The 19942-nt window shown below is 55.3% G+C and overlaps 1 protein-coding gene across 3 annotated transcripts in view; it reads left to right on the top strand.

Moving 5' to 3' along the window:
• The window catches only part of SH2B3 (SH2B adaptor protein 3), a 36339-nt gene that overhangs the window by 12634 nt on the left and 3763 nt on the right, over window positions 1–19942 (top strand). For 2 of the 3 annotated variants that reach the window (XM_028116535.2, XM_028116536.2), the window contains exons 3-4: window positions 19603–19704; window positions 19786–19877. In XM_028116535.2, the coding sequence (XP_027972336.1) occupies window positions 19603–19704; window positions 19786–19877 (194 nt within the window). Of the gene's footprint in view, window positions 1–19602; window positions 19878–19942 lie in introns of all 3 variants that reach the window. The other variant, XM_088019310.1, reaches the window with a different exon arrangement.

The following is a 19942-nucleotide window of genomic DNA, read 5'->3' as shown; positions in this document are numbered from 1 at the left end:
GACTCTTATGAATAATGCTGTTATGAAATTTGGGTATAGTTCTTTGTGTGGACATGTTGTCTCAGGGAGATTCCTAGAGGCCTTGCTAGGCCATATGGTTAAGTGCATGTTTGTAAGAACCTTCCATATTTTTTCCAAAGTGGCTGCATGATCTTATGTCCCCACCGGCAGTGTATGAGAGTCTTTTTCCATTTCACCCCTGCTAGTGGATGTGTACTGGTTTCTCATTGCGGCTTTAATTTGCATTTCCCTGATGACTCATGAGGTTAAGCACCTTTTCATTTGTTTATTGGCCACTGGAATTAACTCTTTTGTGATGTGCTTGTTATTTTTATTGAGTTGTCTGTTCTTATAGGAGTTTTTATATATGCTGGATTGTAAATATCATCTCCGATTCCGTGGGTTGCCTTTTTTCTTCTTTAATGGAATCTTTTCATGAACAGAAGTTCTCAATTTTAAGTCCAGTTTATCAGTTGCTTTCCTTTATAGTATTTTGTGTCCTGTTTAAGAAAACTTTGCCTACCCAGTTTCATGAAGATCTTTCTTGTCTTTTCTTCCGGAAGCTTTATTTTTGGGCCTTCACATTTTGGACCAAGATCCATCTCGAATTAGTTTTTATGTACGGTGTGAGGTAAGGATCATAATTCTTCCAGTTGTTCCAGCACGATTTGCTGATGTGACCATCTGTTGGATTGCAATGCTGCTTTTATCCTAAATCCAGTGTCCATCGGTGTGCTTCTGGAAGACTCTCCCTTCTGTCCCCTTGGCCCATGTGTCTGTCCTTAGGCCAACACCACACTGTCCTAATTGCCAAAGTTTCATAGTAAGCCTTGAGCTGGTGACTTTTGGACCACAGTCTTAATCCTGAGTGAAGAATCTCTCAGTGTCAGGGCGCCTGGCAGACTCAGTCGGTAGAGCATGTGACTCTTGATCTCGGGGTTGTGAGTTCAAGCCCTACTCTGGATGCAGAGATGACTTAAAAATTAAATCTTCAAAACAAAAAAAGAATCAGTGTTTCAGGCAGAGGGAACAGCACAGGCAAAGGCCCTGAGATGGGCATTCTGTGTGTTTTGAAGAATATAACAGAAGAGGCTGGGGTGGTGGGAGCACAGAGAGGGAAGATGGAGCACGGGGAGTATGTGTGGTTAGAGGGTCCCGTGAAGAGTTAGCATTTTATTCCAAACACAACGGGAAGCTGTTGGAAAATGCAAATGCAGATAAAAACTGTTTTCTCATCATTTTTAAAGTCTTGAGGTTATGACACCATGAAAGGCAAATAACATCCAAAACACATGGTCTTATCTGTGTGACAGCATGGGGTCCCTATAAAACTTCACTTTAAAAACAGCTTCTGGGGTGCCTGGCTGGCTTAGTCAGGAGCATGCAATGCTTGATCCTCAGGGTCGTGAGTTTGAGCCCCATGTTGGGGGTAGAGATTACTAAATAAAAGCTTAAAAAATACAAATAAAAAATAAGTTAAAAAAACTTCCACTTTTAAAATAAACCATCTTGGAAAACCAGGTGTCACGAGTCAAGTGGACCTGAGTTTAAATAATGAATTAGTTTTTTTCCCAGTTCTGGGGCCGTAGGCAAGTGACATCACCTCTCTGAGCCTCAGTGTCCTCCTCTGTACAATGGGGCTACTCACAGTTCTCACCTTATGGTGCTGTTGCGTTAATTGGGATAGCCCATGGCCCAGGGAGCACTCAGTGTTACTGCTCCTTGCTGTCATGGTAATGACTTTGGAATGGAGAACATGGATTTATTCCCAGTGCTGGTCTGGGTCCTCAGTGCCCAACTGGGAGGTGCCACCAGGGCCCCTGTTCTTCAGGAGCCCCGATGGTGGGGCCCCCGTTGGAGCCCTGAGGACTCAGAAGTGGTGTTTTGGCCCCTGTGAAGTCGAGGTCTGGGGGAGGGCAGCTGGGGCCCTGGGGCTCTGTCCTAGGCTTGGTGGTTGCTCCAAGACCTGGGGTGTCCTCCCACAAAGTGAGCAGCCCTGGTAGGACCTCTCCCAGCCCCCCGCACCAAGTATCTGGCTTGGCGGAGCAGCCCAGCTCCACCAGCCTCCAGCAGCTCCCCATTGTGTTTGGAACAGTCTAGGGGCTGTTCCTGAATGTTTCCTGGAATGACTTGGAGCGTCCAGTCTCCGGGCTGAGGATACTTAGACCATAAGTCTTGATTGAGTGTGCCTGCCAGGTGGGCAGTCTTGACCTCTGACCCTGGAGTTGTTTAGAGGAGTAGCTTTAAACAGAAAGCAAAGGAAGGTTGCAGGTTTGACAACCAGTAGGTGGTGGTTAAGGGCCTGAGCTCTGGATTCACACCCACGCTATGGCACTTGAAGGGTGCCCAGCACCAGCCTGGAGAAGGTCCTGCTGTGCAGAGCAGGCAGAGGTTTGGAGGACAAGAGCTGAGACAGGGACGCTGCCCAGAGACATATTCCTTGGGCCTCAGCCAAGCAAATGGCCATCCAGAAACTGAGGCCAGGGAGCCAGAGGCTCATAGGTCCCCAAGACTCACCTCTGCCTCTGACCAGCTGTATGACCCTGGCTGGTCTTCCCCACTCAGCCTCATTCTGTTCGTCTGCAAGCAGGGGTGAAAGCAGCCACTCAAGCTCATGATGAGGGCTACAAGGGGAGTCCTTGCTAATGGGGATGTAAGTGAAGGCCAGAGGCAGGCTGCTGGCTGGGGAGCTGGAGGGTGGTCAGAGGAGACACTTGGAGCTACTTCCAGTGTCCGAAGATGGGCGGTCACTGCCTTCTCTGGTTTCAGTGGCATCCCTGCAGGTGGGCAAGAGATGGGCCTTCCTTCTGGGTGCTGGCCTTCAGGAGGAGGCTGGGCATTGGGGGGTGGTCCTCAAAGGCCCCTTGGCAGGAAGTGATGTCTGAGATGAGAAAACCCTGAAAGATCTGGGTAAAGGAGTCCTAGGTCAATGAAATGGCAAGTGCAAAGACCCTGGAGTGGCCATGAACCAGGAGACTTTGAGGAATAAACAAGTGGCCAGGGGCTGGATGGAGGGAACAAGCAGAGAGAAGATTGGAAAGGTGCTAGGGCTGGATTAGGTGGGGGCCTTGTAGCCCCAGGAAGGACTTGGGGGTCTCACACTATCAGTAGTGCATGATTCTTCTCCTACGAGACCTTCTGGTCTCTGTCTCCACTCGTCCGGTGGCAACTCCTCCTCCTCAGACATGTCTGAGTCCCAGGGTCGGGCTAGAATGGGGGGCAGCATATTTACTACCTTGGATGGGCACCTGCTATGTGCCAGCCATTGCCCTACCCACTTGACCTAAAGTCCTTCCCCATGAGGTTCAAGGCCACTGGCCCATTTGACAGGGAAGAAACTGAGGCTGGGAGAGGCAAAGAGACTCACTCAGGGTCATGCACCTGAGGAGATTGGAACCCCAATCGCAAGGGGTTCCCACCTCCAAGCCCCTGGCCACACTCTTTGACTGGCTCCCTCGAGCCCGAGCCTGTAGAGTGTCAGCACCCAGCCAGGCCAGGCCGGAGATGTGCCATCCCACTCAGCAGTTAAAAGAAAAAAAAGTTGAATTGGTTACCAGTATTTAAACACAGGTCTGGGGGCTGAGCCTCAGTTTCTCTCACCTGTATGGCGGGGGTGTGATGGTGGAGTTGTAGCTATGGTCGAAGAGTACCTTCTGGCCAACATCTATTTGGCGTTTGTTATATACGAGGACCTTTACTGACCTGGCTTCACTGAACCCTCACAGTGGCCCTATGACAAAGCTCCGGGGATTGCCCCCGTTTCACAGATGAGGAAACAAGGTGAAGAATGATGACCTGTCTGAGGTCACACATCTCTTGAGTAGCTGGGTTGGGACTGGAACCTCAGGGAGTCAGGCTGCACCTGGGGCCGAGTAAGCCTTCAGAAGGACTTACTATTACTAGTGGCCCCATCTGGGTGGGGGGGCCTCTGTTTGGAATTCTCAGACTGGGAAAGGCTCCCTGTGGCCACCTTGTCCAGTGCCACCTTTTTACAGATTGGGGACACTGAGGCCCAGAGGGGCCGGCCAGTGTCTCCTTCACCCAGCATGCTCTGCCCTTGGCCTCTGCTCCTGGCCTGGAGAAGGGGTAGAGGAAGGAGGTGGGGGCCCCTCAGCCCATAGCCCTGAGCACCCCCATATGCACCACAGGCCTCACTAGCCCCAGGAGGAAGTGGTCTGGTTGGGAGTAGCTGGGCTGCTGGTCCTAGGGGTGGCTGGGGGTGGGCCAGCTGGACAGTGTGGTTCAGAGCCATTCCCACTCTACTCCCTCTGAGCTGGGTGGCCTGGGGCAAGCGACTCAGCCTTTCTGGGCCTCAGTTTCCTCATCTGTAAAATGGGGACGTTCATAGCACCTGCCCGTGGGGCTGGTCCTGTGGCAGAGGCCACGGATGTGCTGACTGGGCAGCAGAGGGGCAGCCTCACGCCCCTGCCTCCAGGCAGCAGGCCTTCCTGGGGTGCCTGGAAGCCCCCCGGCCCTGCCCTCACAGAGCCCACTGTCCAGCGGGGAGACAGTCTGGGGGACCCAGTTTGACCAGAGGCCGCGAGGCCTCGGCCCCCTCGGCTCCCCAGCTGGGCCCGTTGTCTGTCAGGAGGAGGCAGGATTGCCCGTGGGGCGGTTGTCGGGCCCGTGCAGCCGCGGGCGCTCTGACGGCCGGGGTGGCGGCTGGGCCCCGTCTCCCGGGCGCGCTGGGGCTGAGGGCGTCACCGTTGGAGCCTGTGGCTTGCTCACCGTCCTTCAGGTCGGCACTGGCACCGCGCCGGTTGTACAGGTGAGGAAACTGAGGCCAGGAGAGGCAGAGGGAGCCACAGCCTGGACCCCAGGGGCCTAAGCACAGAGCTCGTGCCCCCGAGTGTGGGAAAGAGGAAGCAGAGAGAAAGGGATGTCCGCCGGAGGCCTGGTGGTTTCCTCTGGGAGGCAGGAGGAAGAGGAGGAAGAGGAGGAGGGCCAGGCAGGAAGCGGCCAGGCGGGAGGGGGGCAGCCTCCTTTGGCTTGGACAGACCTGGGTTTGAGTCCTGCCTCTGCCCCCTCCAAGCGGTGTGACCTTGGGAAAGGCACTTGGCCCTCTCGCATTGTGCCTCAGTTTCCTCAAATGTTTCCTAGAAATAGCCACGTGACGGCCCCCACCGCTGGGGAGCTGCGGGGCTGACCGCAGAGCTCTGGAGCGCGCCTCAGAGCCCGGAGGCTGTGGTCGCGTCGTTACTTTTATTAGTTGTCGATCTAACACAGCCCCGGGGGGGGGGGGGGGGGAGGGCGGGCGGTGATGAAGCCATCTCACACGGCCGAGGAACCAAGCACAGAGAGGTAGAAAGACTTGCCCAAGGCCACACAGCTGGGAGGTAGACGAGCCAGGGACAGCATCTGCTACAGGCCTGCCAGGGCTCCGTGTTTCGGCCCCCAGCCAGGTGGAGAAGCCACCCACCCTTCCCTGACGGCCCCGTACAGCTTCATGGGCCAGGCAGAGCCCCAGGGTCCCCGTGGGGAGACAGGTGGGAGCGCTAGAGGCCAGTGGTGCCCCAGTCCCATCCTCTCCCAGGGTAACCAGGGGCAGGAGGCCCCCACGGTGAGAATGGGGTTCCTGTCCTTGCTCTGCCCCGGGCTGCTTTGTGACCCGGGTGGGTCCCCACCCCTCTCTGAGCTGCAAAATGGGCAACAAAGGGGCTTGACCTGGGCCTTCCGGGAAGGAAGGAAGGGGTGGTGGTGGTGGGCAGGGCTCCCATGGGGGCCCCAAATGCACACACAGCTGCCCCATCAGCCCCTGACTGGGGTTCCGTGTGAGATCATTTCTGAAGAGTAGCTTGTCGCTCAGAAGAAACCCCTGACCATGCTGACACCGTGGGCGGGTGATATTGGTGTGTTTCCTTTGAGCTCAAATTCTATAAATCCACACACTAGAAAGTGCTCCTGAATCCAGCAGGGGGAGGGTGGCCAACGATGTTCATTTATTCTCACGTTCTGCCCCAGTGCCTCTGGGGGTGCCTCACCTGCCCCTCCTGCTCCACGGGGCCTTTTGCCAGCTTTCTGGAAGTGTGCCTTCTGTTTTCGTTTGTTTGGGGGGACAGGGTGTTGGGACAAGACCATCGCCATGGTCTGGGCTGTGAGTGTGGCAGCCGGGGAGAAGGGCTGGGGGACAGGTTTAAGTTCAGACCTTGGCTCTCATGTCCTTGACATGTGACTTTGGGCCGAGAGCTTGACCTTTCTGAGCCTCAGTTTCCCATTCTGGAAAACGGAATGTCAGTATGTGGCATTTTTTGGGTAACTGGAGTCAAAAGCCGGCTCGGCAAGGGCACAACATGTCCCCACCCGAGAAGGTGGAAGAAGGGGCTTGCTGGGTAGGAAGTTGCCACATCCCAGAGGTGGGCCCCCGCGGCAGCCCGTCTTGGGCACCGGCTGACAGCCCCAGCAGGCTAGGCGGGCGGCGGCTGGAAATCCCCCACCCACTTCTTTGTGAATGGAAAAGGAAACCAAAATGCACAAGAGATCTCTGCGCTCTGAGCGGCTGGCCCTCAGTGGTGATGGTGGTGGTGGCGGGGGGGAGCTTCCTCCCCCCAAGGCAGGAGGGGCCACCTCAGCTTCCTTTTTGGGGCCCCACACCCCTTTTTCCTATCTCCCCTCTGCGCTGGGGAGGAGGCCACTGTTTTCCTCGGGCCATGGACTCCGCGGACCTCTCAGCCTCTGGAACCAGTGGGTGACAGTGACCATGGGGGACGATTGAAGCAGCACCCGCCACCTGGCCTCTGGAGCCTCCTGCACGTGGGGCTGATGCGGGGGGTCCTCCCATGACCTGCCTGACCTGAGTCCCGATGCTGGCCGAGGCAGGTCCACAGCAGCAGCAGAGAAACCTGTCTCCAGGGAACTGTGTGGCGCCGAGGGGCCCTGCTTTGTCTCATCTGAAACCTTCATGTAATCTAGGAAACTCTAATTTACCAAGAGCCTCCACGTTTGAGCTCCTCATGGTTTTGGTTTTGCGTTTTCTGTCGGTAAAGCTCATGGCAGAAACTACAGAGCAGTGACTGAAAACCGCCTCCGAGCCCCCTGCCCAGAGAGAACCAGCATTTCCATTTTGGTAGAAGTCTTTGTGACCTTTCTTCTTGCATTTCCTCTCTAACTTTTCCCCCACATTGCAGTTCCTTCAGCATTCGCTCATTCTTCATTCTGCCCTTCTGTCTGGAGCCCCTTCTGTGTGCTGGGCGTGTGGGTAATACGGGCAGACACCTTAGGACAAAACCCCCAGCCCCGGTGAGACGCACATTCCTCATTCTGCTTTGTGACCTGCTTTTTTTCACTTAACAGGGCTTGGACATTTTTCTGAAGTATCTTCTGTCTTTTTCATACTGGCTACACAATATTTCATTTACACAGGGAGGCCGTGATGTATTTAATATTGTCCAGACTCCTAATTCAGCCATTTCTCACTTTCCTGCTCGAATAGATAACTGCGTGACGAACATCCCGTACATAAATCTTGGTGCCCATCTCTCATTATTTCCTTAGGCTAACTTCCTAGAAAGGGAAGTGCTGAGTCGAAGGCTTTAGGCTTTATGAGTGCTTCTCTCTTGCTCTCCGAGCTTTATTTTTTTGTTTTTTTAAAGATTTTTCATTTATTTGAGAGCGAGTGAGGGAGAGAGCGCAAGCAGGGGGAGGGGCAGAGGGAGAAGCAGGCTCCCCGCGGAGCAGGGAGCCCGATGGATGCGATGGATGCGGGGCTCCATCCCAGGGCACTGGGATCATGACCTGAGCCAAAGGGAGACCCTTAACCGACTGAGCCACCCAGGCGCCTGCTGAGCTTTATTGAGATAGTTTACAAGTATGTAAAATGAACTTATTTAAAGCATACAGCAGCGGCTTTTGGTATATTTACAGAGTTGCACAACGATCACTATGATCTGATTTTAGAACACTTTCATCATCTCAGAAAGAGACCTTGCACCCATTAGCAGCCACTCCCCTCTCTCCCCTCCCTCAACTCTGGGCAGTCACAAGTTTGCTTTCAGTCTCTCTGCATTTGCCTATTCAGTTCTTTTTACATAAGTAGAATCAGAGAATTTGGCAGTCTTTTATGACCGGCACCTTGCACTTGGCATCATGTCTTCAAGGTTCATCCGTGTCGTGGCAGGTGTCAGCGCCCCACTCGTCATATTCCATCATGTGGACAGGTGTTGCTCCCACTTCCTGCCATGCGGCCCGGCTATCTTGCGTACCGGGCTGCTGTGAACATTCGTGTGTGACTTTCTGTGTGGACAACTGTGTTTTCCTTTCTCTTGGGTATATATCTAGGAGTGGAGCCGCGGGGTTATATGGTAGTTCTCAATTTAACATTTTATTGCCAGACTGTTTTCTGCGGCAGCTGCACCGTTTTACGTTCCTACCAGCAGCGTGTGAGGGCTCCAACTTCTCCACATCCTCGCCAACTCTTATCTATCTTTTTGATTGTAATCATCCTAGTGGGTGTGAAGAGCTATCTCATATGGTTTTGATCTGCATGTCCCCGATGGCTAATGATGCTGAGCATTTTTCTCATGTGCTTAACTAGCCATTTCTAATGCTTCTGGTAGATCCTTTACAAACAGCCTTCCAGAAAGGTTATACCTACTTATCTTATCACCAGAGGTGCCAGCACTGGGTATTATTTTAAAAACCTCTGCCAACTTCTAGATGGAGTGGTTATCTTGCCCTTTCTGATTGCAGTGGGACTGACCATTTCTCTCTTTAAAAACCATTGAGTATTTGTAATTCACATGATGTAACATTTCACCACGGGGAAATGCAGTTCATTGGCTTTTAGTATATTCACTGTGTGCACAACCATCACTACTAATTCCAGAACATTTCCATCACCCCAGGAAGAAACTCTGTACCTATTAGCAGTCAGTCCCAATTCCTGTCCCCACCTGCCTCCCCAGCCCCTGGCAACCACTAGTCTACTTTCTGTCCCTATGGATTTGGGCCTTTTCTCTTCCATTTCTTGGTCATACACATTTTTGTGACTTACAGGCCATTTATAGCACTGTCTTTTTTTCTTGTTGATTTGCAAGAGCTCTTTACATGGATATTAGCTCTCTGTCACATGTTGCTAATATTGCCCTAGTTCACCATTTGACTTTTCAGTTTCTATCATGAGGTTCTTCATCTCTGGAGGTTTTTAAGTCTGGGCAATAAAATACAGTGATCTTTTCCTTTACGGTTTTGTTGTTTGCTTTTTCTGCTTCAGGCCCCACCCACCAGGATCAGATAATCACTTAGGTTCTATTCCACTTTTGTCTTGGTTTTATTTTTCACTTCTAATTATTTAATCCATTCGGTTTTTATTCTCTATGGCTGGTGTGATTTCCTGTTGTTTTCTGATGTCCGTGAGATGCTGTATCTGAAGGCGCATCACCTGGTGAGCGCTCACTGAACGCGGGCTCAGGGCAAGGACAGCAAGTCGGCCGGCTGAGCTCGGAAGGGCGGGAGACCCCGGTGCCGTGGTGGCTGTGCCCCGGCCAGCGTCTTGCTCTCGCCGTGTCTCCGTCCTTCCTGGCACCCCTGCAGCCCCCCGCCACACCCCAGAGACCGTCGCTTCCACCTCTTCTGAATCAGCATTCTTCGAAGGCAGGCAGTGGGTCCCGGTAGTGACGAGCCCCCTCTCGGCTGCCGACAGAGGCTGTTAGTTCTCAACCACAGCGTTTTCCACCCTCAGCCGGCTGTGCCGCAGCTGAAGCCTGCGCTGTTGGGATGAGGGGCTGCCCTGGCCGCTCTGGCTTCACAGCAGGGCCCCTGGTGGGTACCTCATCCAAGCCCCTGGGGCCCAGGGACACGCACGGTGCTCACCTGCAGACTCCGGTGGCCCATCAGTGTTCGGGGGGAGGGGGCGGATGTCCAAGTCCACCTAGCGCACCCTCCCGTGTGGCGGGAAGGCCCAGGCGGGCAGTGCCTGCTTTGACGCTTGGGCACACCTGGACACGCGGTGTGGCCTCTGAGCCACAGCTTCCCCTTCTGTCTTGACCATGTAGCCTGGGGCAAGGGGGGGGATGCATGGGCCTTGGGGCTCTGCGGCCATGTGCGGGCAGGGACAATTCCCAGTGGGGACTCCGGGTGGCAGGATGTGGTCGCTCAAGGTGTGGGCTGGTGGCAGCGGGCTTGCAGCGGGCGACGGGGTGGGCGGGGGTGTGGGGTGGTTCTGGCTGCGTCCTGACCCCACTCGCTCAGGACCATCTCTGGGCTTGCTGGGTGCCTGCCGAGCACTCCCAGACTAAGAGGCCACTTCCGTCCGCAAGAATGTTCCCGGCCAGCCAGGCGAACATAGGTTAAATGATTGAAGGTGGTTTGCTGAACTGCCTGTGACATCCGCTGACTCTTCACAGCGGCTCAGCTCCAGGGTCCAGACAGTTGTTGCTCCTAATCTGCCACCCCGAGAGCCAAAGGTTTTGGCCAGGAATGGGTGCGCTGTGGGGAGGGCGCAGCTTGAGTACAGGGGTGCAGGGCAGAAAGCCTGGGAGGCGTTAGCATGCGGCCGGGCCAGTAAGGGTGGGGGGCACTAGCTCCCTCCGTTCCTGCCCCTGTAAAGCTCTGTCCTGGATGGTGCCAGGTGGGGTGACTTGTCACCCTGCTGGGGGAGCAAGATCAGCTGGTAAGGGTGCCGGCAGACTGGCTCCTTGGTTCATCTGTCCAGTCATGCCCACGAGTGGGTGTGAGGCGTGTGGCACTTCCAGGGGTGGTCCCTCCTAAGCCACGGCCCCCCCCCAAACTTGGGTGTGCCCCCCTCCATGGGCGGGCCTTGGAGTGGAAGTTCACGCCTGTCCTCACAGATGGTTCAGCCACACTCGGCCACTCTGCACGAACCAAGGCACTCGCATCTCAGGAGGGGCTCAAGTGAGTGTCGGGGAGATCGCTGGTTCGGTTTGTTGGGGGGCTGTCTCCCTCTGTATGGGGGGGGTCTATCTCTGGGTGTGTGTCAGGGGAGGTTGCTCTCGCATTTGAGGGGAGCTTTGTGTCCCTGTTGCTGTGATTCTGTGTGTAGGGAGAGGGGGCTTTGTGACTGTGTCACTGTGAGTCTGACGTGTGGGGGGACCCTTATGGGCGTGAAGGGGAGCTCACTGCAGGTGGGGTTTTAGACAGGCCCCCAGGCCCTGTCTGTCTCAGCATCTCTGGCTAATCACCTACATGATAGGGACTCCATCTCTAAGTAGGACTGTTTTATTTGGGGGTCTCCCTTTCTGGGGCCCCGGGGGGCTCTTGCTTGCCAGGGAAGGGGGGAAGCTGACTTGATCCATGTGGCTTTTCCAGAAGCACCTCTCATCCCTTTCCTGTTCCCCTGAGAGGGGACATAAGGCAAAGGGGCCAGACCAAGGGGGAGATCCGGCTCATGGTGAACTGGGTGAGTCTGGGGGACTCCAGTGTACTCGGGCAACAGGGAGGTCTGCTTTCAGAAGCCCCATATCATCCCCATTTTACAGAGAAGGAAACAAAAGCATAGGAAAGCGAAGTGATTTATCCCGGGTCATGCCAGAGAGAAGTGGCTGAAGCAGGCATTTGAAGGGCCTGTGGAGTGGGGGTTGGGGCCCAAGGAAGGAAGTGACCTGTGGTCTATAGTTCCAACATTAGTTCAGTCCCTGGAACAGACTCACTGCCTTCAGTTTGCCCCCAAAGGAGCCAGGGAACAAGGTGGGGGGGTTGAGGTAACTCACCACACCCCACATCTGCCTCTGCTCCCCCACATATGAGGGCTGGGGCCCTCAGCGCCAGCCCCAAGCACGTCCCCTGGGCCGGACCCGCTGCTGGGCCCCCCCTCGGAATAAAGTTTGGTGCCTTGTCCCCACCCCCAGAGGACTCCCAGTTGGACGGTGGGGGCAGCTGCCTCATCAGGAAATTATGGCCAGGCCTGATAAGACCCATGCCGAAGGAGAGGCACAGGAATCGCACTAACCACGACTGAGTGACCAGAGCAGACTCCCTGCCTGGAGGAGGGGAGGCTTCCCCTGCCGAGGCCACTGTTGGGACCGGGCGCCGCATCCTGCACACACAGGCCTGGCACGGGTAACTCGGGGTTAAAGTGCTCATGTGGAGCGTCAGGAGTCTTGCTTTCAGCCAGTCCTCTCCCCCAGCCAGCTGGAGCCCTGGGAGGCCCGGCTCATGTCCCCGACTGCCTGTCCTCCATTTCTCCCCCAACCCCAAAGTGCCTCCTCGAGAGCCCTCACTTGTGTGGGGTCTGCAGTGGGGGCCATGCCCTGTGCCCCCACCGGTCCCCAGCACGCAGGGATGCCTGGCATGCAGAAAGCTTGTCGGAATACCATCTGCCAGGACCGTGCTCGGTGCCGGGGCTGCCGCGTGAACAAACCAAGTCCCCACGGAGCCTGTTTCACAGGTTGACAAAAGCAGGGAAAGTAGTAAAGGGGTTTATGTGATGGTGACTGTGAATTTAGACACTACCCAAATCTGTGAAGAGCTAGATTTGTGAAGCCGTGGGGGGCTGCCTTCCAGAGGTAACGGGAGGTGCAGAGGCCTGAGGTGGGAGTGTGCTTGGTACGCTTAAGGAAGGGCAGAGGCCAGGGCTGCGCTCAGACTGGGAGTAGATAAGGCCTAGGAGGTAATAAGGACTAGGTGCTGCAGGGTCCTGCGGGCCACGGTGAAGACTTGGGTTCCTCCTGGCAGCGAGATGAGGCCCACAGACAGAATGCTGAGCAGAGGACAGGTGGGGAGTAGCCCAGGAAGGACTGGTGGATGGCAGCTCTATTTCAATGCTCCCCACCTCTTGGGAGCTCAGGAGGTCATCCTGTTTTCTGGGCCCTCACTCTGTAGTGGGGCTTCCCTGGGAGCACCCCCTCTGCCCCCAGCAGCTGCCTGGCTCCAGATTCCATGCCCCCAGCATCCACCATTCTGCCTCTGTGGGATGGACTGCACCCAGTGCCGGCGGGGCGGGGGGTGGGTGGTGGGTGGGGCTCGGGTTAAAATACAGACCTCAGGCTCACTTGCAGAGGGTCCAGGCTGGACTTGTGATCAGCTCCCCTGCGAGGTTTTCTTAGCCTTGGCACCGCCTCTGGGTGGCTAGAGGGGCACGGAAGGCCCCCACCACGGTTCCTCAGGTAGACAGATGGCCCAAAGCAGGGTGGTGAGGGTCTTCCCACCAGAGTATCACCGTACTTAGTATTAAGGGTTGTCCCTTACACTGGGACAATGACCTTCCTGCTTCCTTGGTCCTGGCACCTCTTCGGTGTGATGCTCTTTTCCATGAAATTGGAAAACATTTTTAAATGGTGGTGGCTTATGAAGTCAGCAGTCCAGAAGCCACTGACAGCCCAGGCCACAGTGCCAGGACAGGTGCTCCTGAAGGGGCGTCTGCCAGCAGTTCTAGCCCCAGCCCACCCCCTGCCATCTCCTGGATTTGGCTGTACCCTCTGGCCTCTGAGCTGTGGCTCTTGCTGTGCTCTTAAGCCTCCTGCGCCTTTCCTTCCCTCTTTTCCACTTTGGGGTGTTCAGCAAACACTTAGAGCCACTTACTCTGTGCCCTGCTGAAGGCAAAGGTGGAAAGAGAGAAGGGAGGCCTTCCGGAGCTCACGGTGTAAAGTGGGGGGACAGCTGTGCGGGCTGACTGCAGTGGGACAGGGGGGCGGGGGGAACAAGGAAGAAAGCTTCCACAGAGAGGGGCCTTTTGCTTCTGAGCAGATTGGCTCTTCCTAAGGCCTGCATTCATCCTCCAGGACCTTTCCATATCCACCGGAAGCACCTCTGACACACACTCTATCACCAGATTCTCACGGGAGGGTAGTGGCATTGTTAGGTCTTATCAAAGTGAAGACAAGCCGGAAAGGTGTTACCTGTCTGTCCATAGAGGACCAGGCAGAGTTACGACTGAAGGCCAGGACTAACTGCCAAGCCCCAGAATGGGAAGGTTGCAGCGTGGCAGTTACGCAGGCCCCAGAGAGGTTTCCGAATAGGACACTGGGTGGCTGCGGTCACGGGAACAGGTTTCTCTACTCCGGCACTTCTCAGAGCCTCCTGTGGACGGTGTGTAGGGTTCCCCACGCACAAGAGGCTGCCCTCTCTTGGGAGAGTTCCTCTTTGCACTGGCCACCAGGCAGCTCAGAGACAGGTACACAGCAAATAGAACTCTGCTCTGTGTTCTAGCACTTGTCTCCCGCCTGCTCAGAGATCCCTATAATCTTTTTTGGAGGTGTGGCGGGGGGGAATAAGTCAGGGTATTTTCTTTTTCTTGTACGTAGGCTGGTGTTTTGATACCCATCAGTAAGACTTGACTGAGCATTTTTCATAGTGATGCTTCATCCTTCGTTCGTTCATTCATCCAGGCAGCACCCATTCCAGACTCTGGGTGGCAATGGGCGGGGGGGGTGGACTCAGTCATCTAGGACTAGCATCTGGAATTTGCTGAGTCTTTTAAGTTTTCAAGCCCTCATCCAAGACCACCTCCCATCCTCCCTCTATTCCTGGGAGGTCAGCAAGATCTATTTATTGTCCCCATGTCACCAAAGAGGAAACTGAGGCTGCGGTTGGTGCCATGCCCAAGATTCCAGAGGTACTAAGTGGTGGAGCTAGGACTCGTCCAACCACCTCGAGCCACTGAGATACTGCCTAGAGGGCACGGGTGTGGGGGCAGAAGCGTGTGGCTGGGACCTAGACTTCCAACTGTACACCGTCTCCTACTTCCTGTCCCACTGCTGTTCTCTGTAGGAGAGGAGTGAGGGCCCAAAGCCCTGGGAGAGACAAGACTGCCGGGGGGCTGCTGTCAGAATCTGGGATTCCAGATGGTGAGACGCCGCTCCTCGAGGTTTTCACTGGATAAGGGCTTCTCCAGTGGCTAGGTGGGATGCCGCGGATGGAACAAGGCCATTGTGAGGGCCTGCCCTGCCCACACCACTGGGCCCTCCGCGCCAGGCCCTTCGCTACTTGGGTGTGAATTAAGTGCTGGTCTGGCCCAACTAGCAGGTATGCTGCTGTCGAGGTATTTAGCATGAGCTCCCTGGAGCTTCTGAAGTGTACATCAGGTGCCATTTCCACATCTCTGCCTTAGAACGAGCCCAAACGGACCCCCACAGCCTCAGGACCGCATGGGGACTTCTGGCACCCTACCGTAACCACCTCGCTGGGTACAGGAGTCCCATCAGCCTCCTTAGGTGCTCATGTGCTTTCCCACCTCAGGGCCTTTGCAGGGGCCATCCTGGTGCCTGGGAAGCTCAGCTATCCTCTCCTCATAGCTAAGGTGAACCCACATGGTTTCTGTGACCCTTCACAGATTCCCCCACCTGCCTGTCTGGGTCCTTCCTGTCTCCTTCCTGTTGGGCATCTGTCTCCCTCGTTACAAGGGAAACTACGTGAGTCCGGGACTGTGTATCTTGTTTCCACTGGGGCATTGGCACCTGGAGTTCAGTGAGGGCTTGGCTAGTCCCTCTGCTGGGGTCTTGAAGGAACAAATGGTGATAGGCCCCATTCAAGGTGCTTGTGAAGAGAGGGCGGAGTGAGATACAGCCTGTTACCTTGGGAGACTCTGGAAGGGCCATCCCTGCCTTCAGCCCATGCTTGTGGCCCTGCTCTAACTTAGCACATGGGGAACAGCAGCAGGTCATGGGACAATTTCTAGGTGACAGCATGAGGGAAAACAAGACTATAGGTCTGGTTTCAGTTGTCAGTCTCAAATCCCCCTAGGCAGATGTGAAGCCCAAATCCCCACCAGTGGGGGCAAGGGGAGTCACTGGGGGTTGGGGAGGCCCAGGTAAACCCATAGATTGAGGCAGAGATGTCCATGCCACCCTCTAAAAGAGATGACAAACCTAGAGCCAGAATGGTACAGTCTTATAGAAACACATGGAACTTTCTGCCCAGTTTTAATGTCCACTCAACAGACTAATTGTTCTCTTAGGGCTTACCCTGCTCTCTGGCTCCTTTATATTCTCGATCTTTTAAAACAAACTCAGAAGCACCTGAGTGGTTCATTGTGTTGTCTGCATAGTCACGTTGAAATACATTTCTAAAAAGAGATTATTTATTAGAGAGTGAGTGAGCACAAGCAGGGCAGGGAGGAGCAGAGGGAGAGGGAGAAGCAGACTCCCTGCTGAGCAGGGAGCCCAACTAGGGGCTGGATCCCAGAACCTGGGGATCGTGATTGTGACCTGAGCCAAAGGCAGAGGATGCTTAACCAACTGAGCCAGCCAGGTGCCCCCAAAATACATCTTAATATAAACTACATTCTGTTGTTTTTCCCTTACTTTCATTAGGGCATATATATAGGTAGGTTAGAGGACATGTGGATTTCACTGCAGGATGGGCTGAAAGAAGACACATGTGTGTCTAGTCCCTGGGCCATTTGGAGGGGAAGTTGTTGTACTGTAACGACAGTGGACCCCAGGCTTTACCCACTTTGGCCTCACCCCAGCCTAGAAATTTAACAACAGACGTTTGTCAGGCTGTTTTTTTTTTTCCCCCCACTTGCAGTAGTTCACCCAGTCACCATAGCACCCGTGCAAGGAGAGCGCGACTGTTAAATATCTCCGCTTTATAGATGTGACAGTACTGATGAAGGACTGAGCCACTGGGCCAGAGTTATAGAGGAAGTGGCAGAGACAAGACTGAACACTAACATCTAGAGGGATAAGAGAAGTATACAGCCTAGATAAAGTCAGGTATAGAAATGCAAGCCCTACTGCGGGGTGGACAGTGTCAGAGCTGATCTGCACCTTTGCCTTCGACCTTCCTAGCAGCCAGGGCAAAGAAAGAAATGGGTTATTCCCCCTGGAGTCACAGCGGCCAAAGGAAAGCAGCTAGCTTTGTGGATGCTGGGCACCAAAACTTGCTTCCCAGGAGGGAACGTAGTGAGTGACATGCTACTTGCTTACATCACATTATCTGGAGTGCTTTGGCCATTTCACTCACTCAGGTGTGATTCTGAGGTGGGATAGAGGGCATGCTAGAGAGGGGAACCTGGAGTCCCCTAATGTTCCTGTAGCTGCTGATCCAGCCCCAGAGTTTGGGCTCAGCTCTCCATCCCAGCTCTGTCCCACAATGCTCAACCAGGAAGGCGTCCACTGGTCCTTCCACACGTGACCAGTGCTCTCGAGTCCTGCTCTGGACCATCCAGCTAGGGCTGTGCTCACTTGCCCCTCCAGTCTGGGCAGAGCCTGTGGCCTCTCTCCACCGTCAGCACAGTAGTGGGACACACCAACTCTGGGGTTCAGATCCCGGCTGTGCCCCTAGCTGTGCAGCAACGGGGGGAGACGACTGGGCTGGCTGGGGCAGCTACCCCGCCTGCCCCAGCTGCCTGAGAGGAGTCAGGTAGAATGTGTGTCAGCTTAGCCAGGGGGGCAAACGGGAGGCAGCAGCTGTGCAGCCAGGGGTGGCCGTTGGGGGAGAGGGAACTCCTCTTCACCACCGCCTGCCGGGCCAGCAGTCCCCCAGCTGCTGGGGAGAGCACAGGCAGGGAGGCCCCACAGTCAGAGTGAAGCCAGTGGCTCTGCTGGTTCATCTCAACATTCACCCTGGGGCCAGGGCCCAGAGCGGAAAGGGAGACTCGTTCTGTTCCCTCTTGGCCTGGCCTACTTCCTCCCAGTGATCCTGAGGGCCCAGAGCCAGTGGGGAGACTTGGGGGCTAGGCAGAGCCAACTGCAAAAGCAGGAGAAGGAAGCAAACGACCCATGTACCTTACCCATTTTGCAGAAGGGAAATGGGCTCTGAGAGCTGAGCCATGTACACTCCAGCACACCCAGGGCCCGTGTCAGTACTGCGCCCCACATCTCATGGGCTCCCAGGCTAAGAAGCCGGGGTATGGGGGACACGTAAGACAAACCTGAAAGATAAAACCCCCTGGCTGGTGGTCAGTTAGGGCTGGAACTGACTGGCCACCTCTCTGAGCTTGCTCCCTCTTTTATCGCGTTAGTGAGACGAGGCAGTCCACCACGGCAAACGTCAGGGGTTCCTAGGGTTGTTATTCCCTCCGGACTGCTGGGGGCAGGGGGAGCCTGGACTGGGAAGAGCCCCAGTTTGGCCGACCCTTTCTTGCCAGGCTGCCCCTTCCCTCACTGTTCACCAACCCCCCCTGCAGGTGGGGAGTAGCTGAAGGCAGGTGGCCTGGCCCTAGGGTCATCATCCTTCTATCAGAGACACCTGGTGCCTGCGTGTCCCGAGCAGTTACACACGTGGCGTTGGGGATGGGCTCTTATACCACTTCTTGAAAAGGCAGCTTCTGCCCAAGATGTGGAGGTCAGATTCCCCCAAAGCCACAGTGCCAGAACTAGCCTTTGGGCCTGCTTTGTTTCCCTCCCTCTGCCCCTGCCCTATGTTGGCTTGGTTGGGCTGGTCTTCCCAGGTGGGCCTGGCTTTCTCCTGGTCCTTGGAAAGAGAGAGGCACTGGAGAGATGGGGCCCAGTCGAGCCTCCCTGTCCATTCCCCCATCATCTCTGGCTCCTTCTGCCTTTACCTGCTCTGGCCCCTGCTGGAAGCAGCCATTGATTATCTCATGACCCCGGGAGATACAATCTTATCACCCTTATCACAAGAGGAGGAGAAGGGGGTGGGCAGAAGGGAGACCTCCTTTCTGAGAAACTGCTGCCCTCAAGCTGCTGTCTCCTGTGTTCTAGGGTACCCCAGAGCTTCCTGCTCTTCAGAACAGGCATCTGCAAGGTCAGCCCCTGCTTATTTAGCCAGGTTCAGTCAGGACCCAGGAGAGGAGCCCTTGCTGGCAAAGGGGTAGGGGACCACTTCCCACACACTCTGAACCTCATGTATGTTGGATGTCACAGGAGACTCCTGGGTCCGAGGTTTTGTGTAGGTTTCCAGCTGGTTCTGACTAGGGCCAGCCATACCAGGGCTTGTCCCTTTAGGGATGTTGGCAGAAGCCCCAAGAGTCTGTGGCTAATCTACTCTGCCAACCTCCACCCTGAAGCCAAAAATCCACCCCTCCTTACCCTCAGACTTGAAGACAGGCAGATTAGTTAGGTGTGGCAGTTTGAGGTTCTAGGCTGTATACTGTGGACAGAGGTAAAAACCTCATCTACCCTCCCTCAGGCAAAGGACTTCACCTCCAAAATTTGAGTTTCGTCTCTTTAAGATGTTGGTGAGAGTATGTTTCCTACAGCTGATGTTAGGTCAAGAGAGGCCTGCACTAATGAACTGTTGCGGGGGGAACCAAACTAAAGGCAGGACAAAGGCCTGGGGCCCCTGGCACAGTGCCACAAAGGGAAATGTGAGTTGGGTTCGATACCCTCAAGTCCTCTCCAGGCTTCTTTTGATGAGGGGGTCAGCAGCCGTCTGACCTGGCTGGGTTGGGGCGGGGCAGGGGGGCTCTCTGCTCTACCAGTGGAAGGAGAAACAGATGTCAGCAGACAAAAACCGGTCAGAGACAGGTTCAGGTAAAGAGGGGGTTGGCCCTCAGCTAACATAGGTTTTGGAGGATCTCAGTGTGTGGGGGTGTGGGAACAGTGCTTAGAGGCTACAGAAGGGCCCTCAGCAAGGCTCCGGCAAGCAAGAATGCCAGACCTTGTTCCAGGCTTGGGGAGCCTGCTTGGCAGCACCATGAGCACTCACTCACCCAGCTAAGCCCTTGGGGCGACTGCAGAAAAAGAGGCCTGGGTGGGTGAAGGGCCATGAGGAACAAGCCTCAAGTGCCCCACCTTGGTCTCCTAGAGTTCAAAGCCCAAGCTACAAGCAGCCTGCTCCAATATCCAGGAAGTCCGGCGATGCACACGCCTCGAGATGCCGGACAACCTCTACACCTTTGTCCTGAAGGTGAGTGACAGCTTTTCTCACCCGGGGCTCACACCTACACACCCGAGGCACCCACACAGCCACTCCCTTCCTCCCTGCCAGGTGAAGGACCGGACAGACATCATCTTTGAGGTGGGGGACGAGCAGCAGCTGAATTCCTGGATGGCTGAGCTCCGGGAGTGCACAGGCCAAGGGTGAGGCCCCAGACCATAGGGCCCCACTCCTGGCCCAGCTTTTCCTACTCCCCTGCTCTACCCAG

The sequence above is a fragment of the Eumetopias jubatus genome, unplaced genomic scaffold (assembly GCF_037043125.1).
Source record: "Eumetopias jubatus isolate StellerSeaLion01/CBP00866 unplaced genomic scaffold, mEumJub1_p1.0 scaffold_16, whole genome shotgun sequence".
Taxonomy (NCBI): domain Eukaryota; kingdom Metazoa; phylum Chordata; class Mammalia; order Carnivora; family Otariidae; genus Eumetopias; species Eumetopias jubatus.
This window is presented reverse-complemented; position numbering and strand designations above follow the sequence as displayed.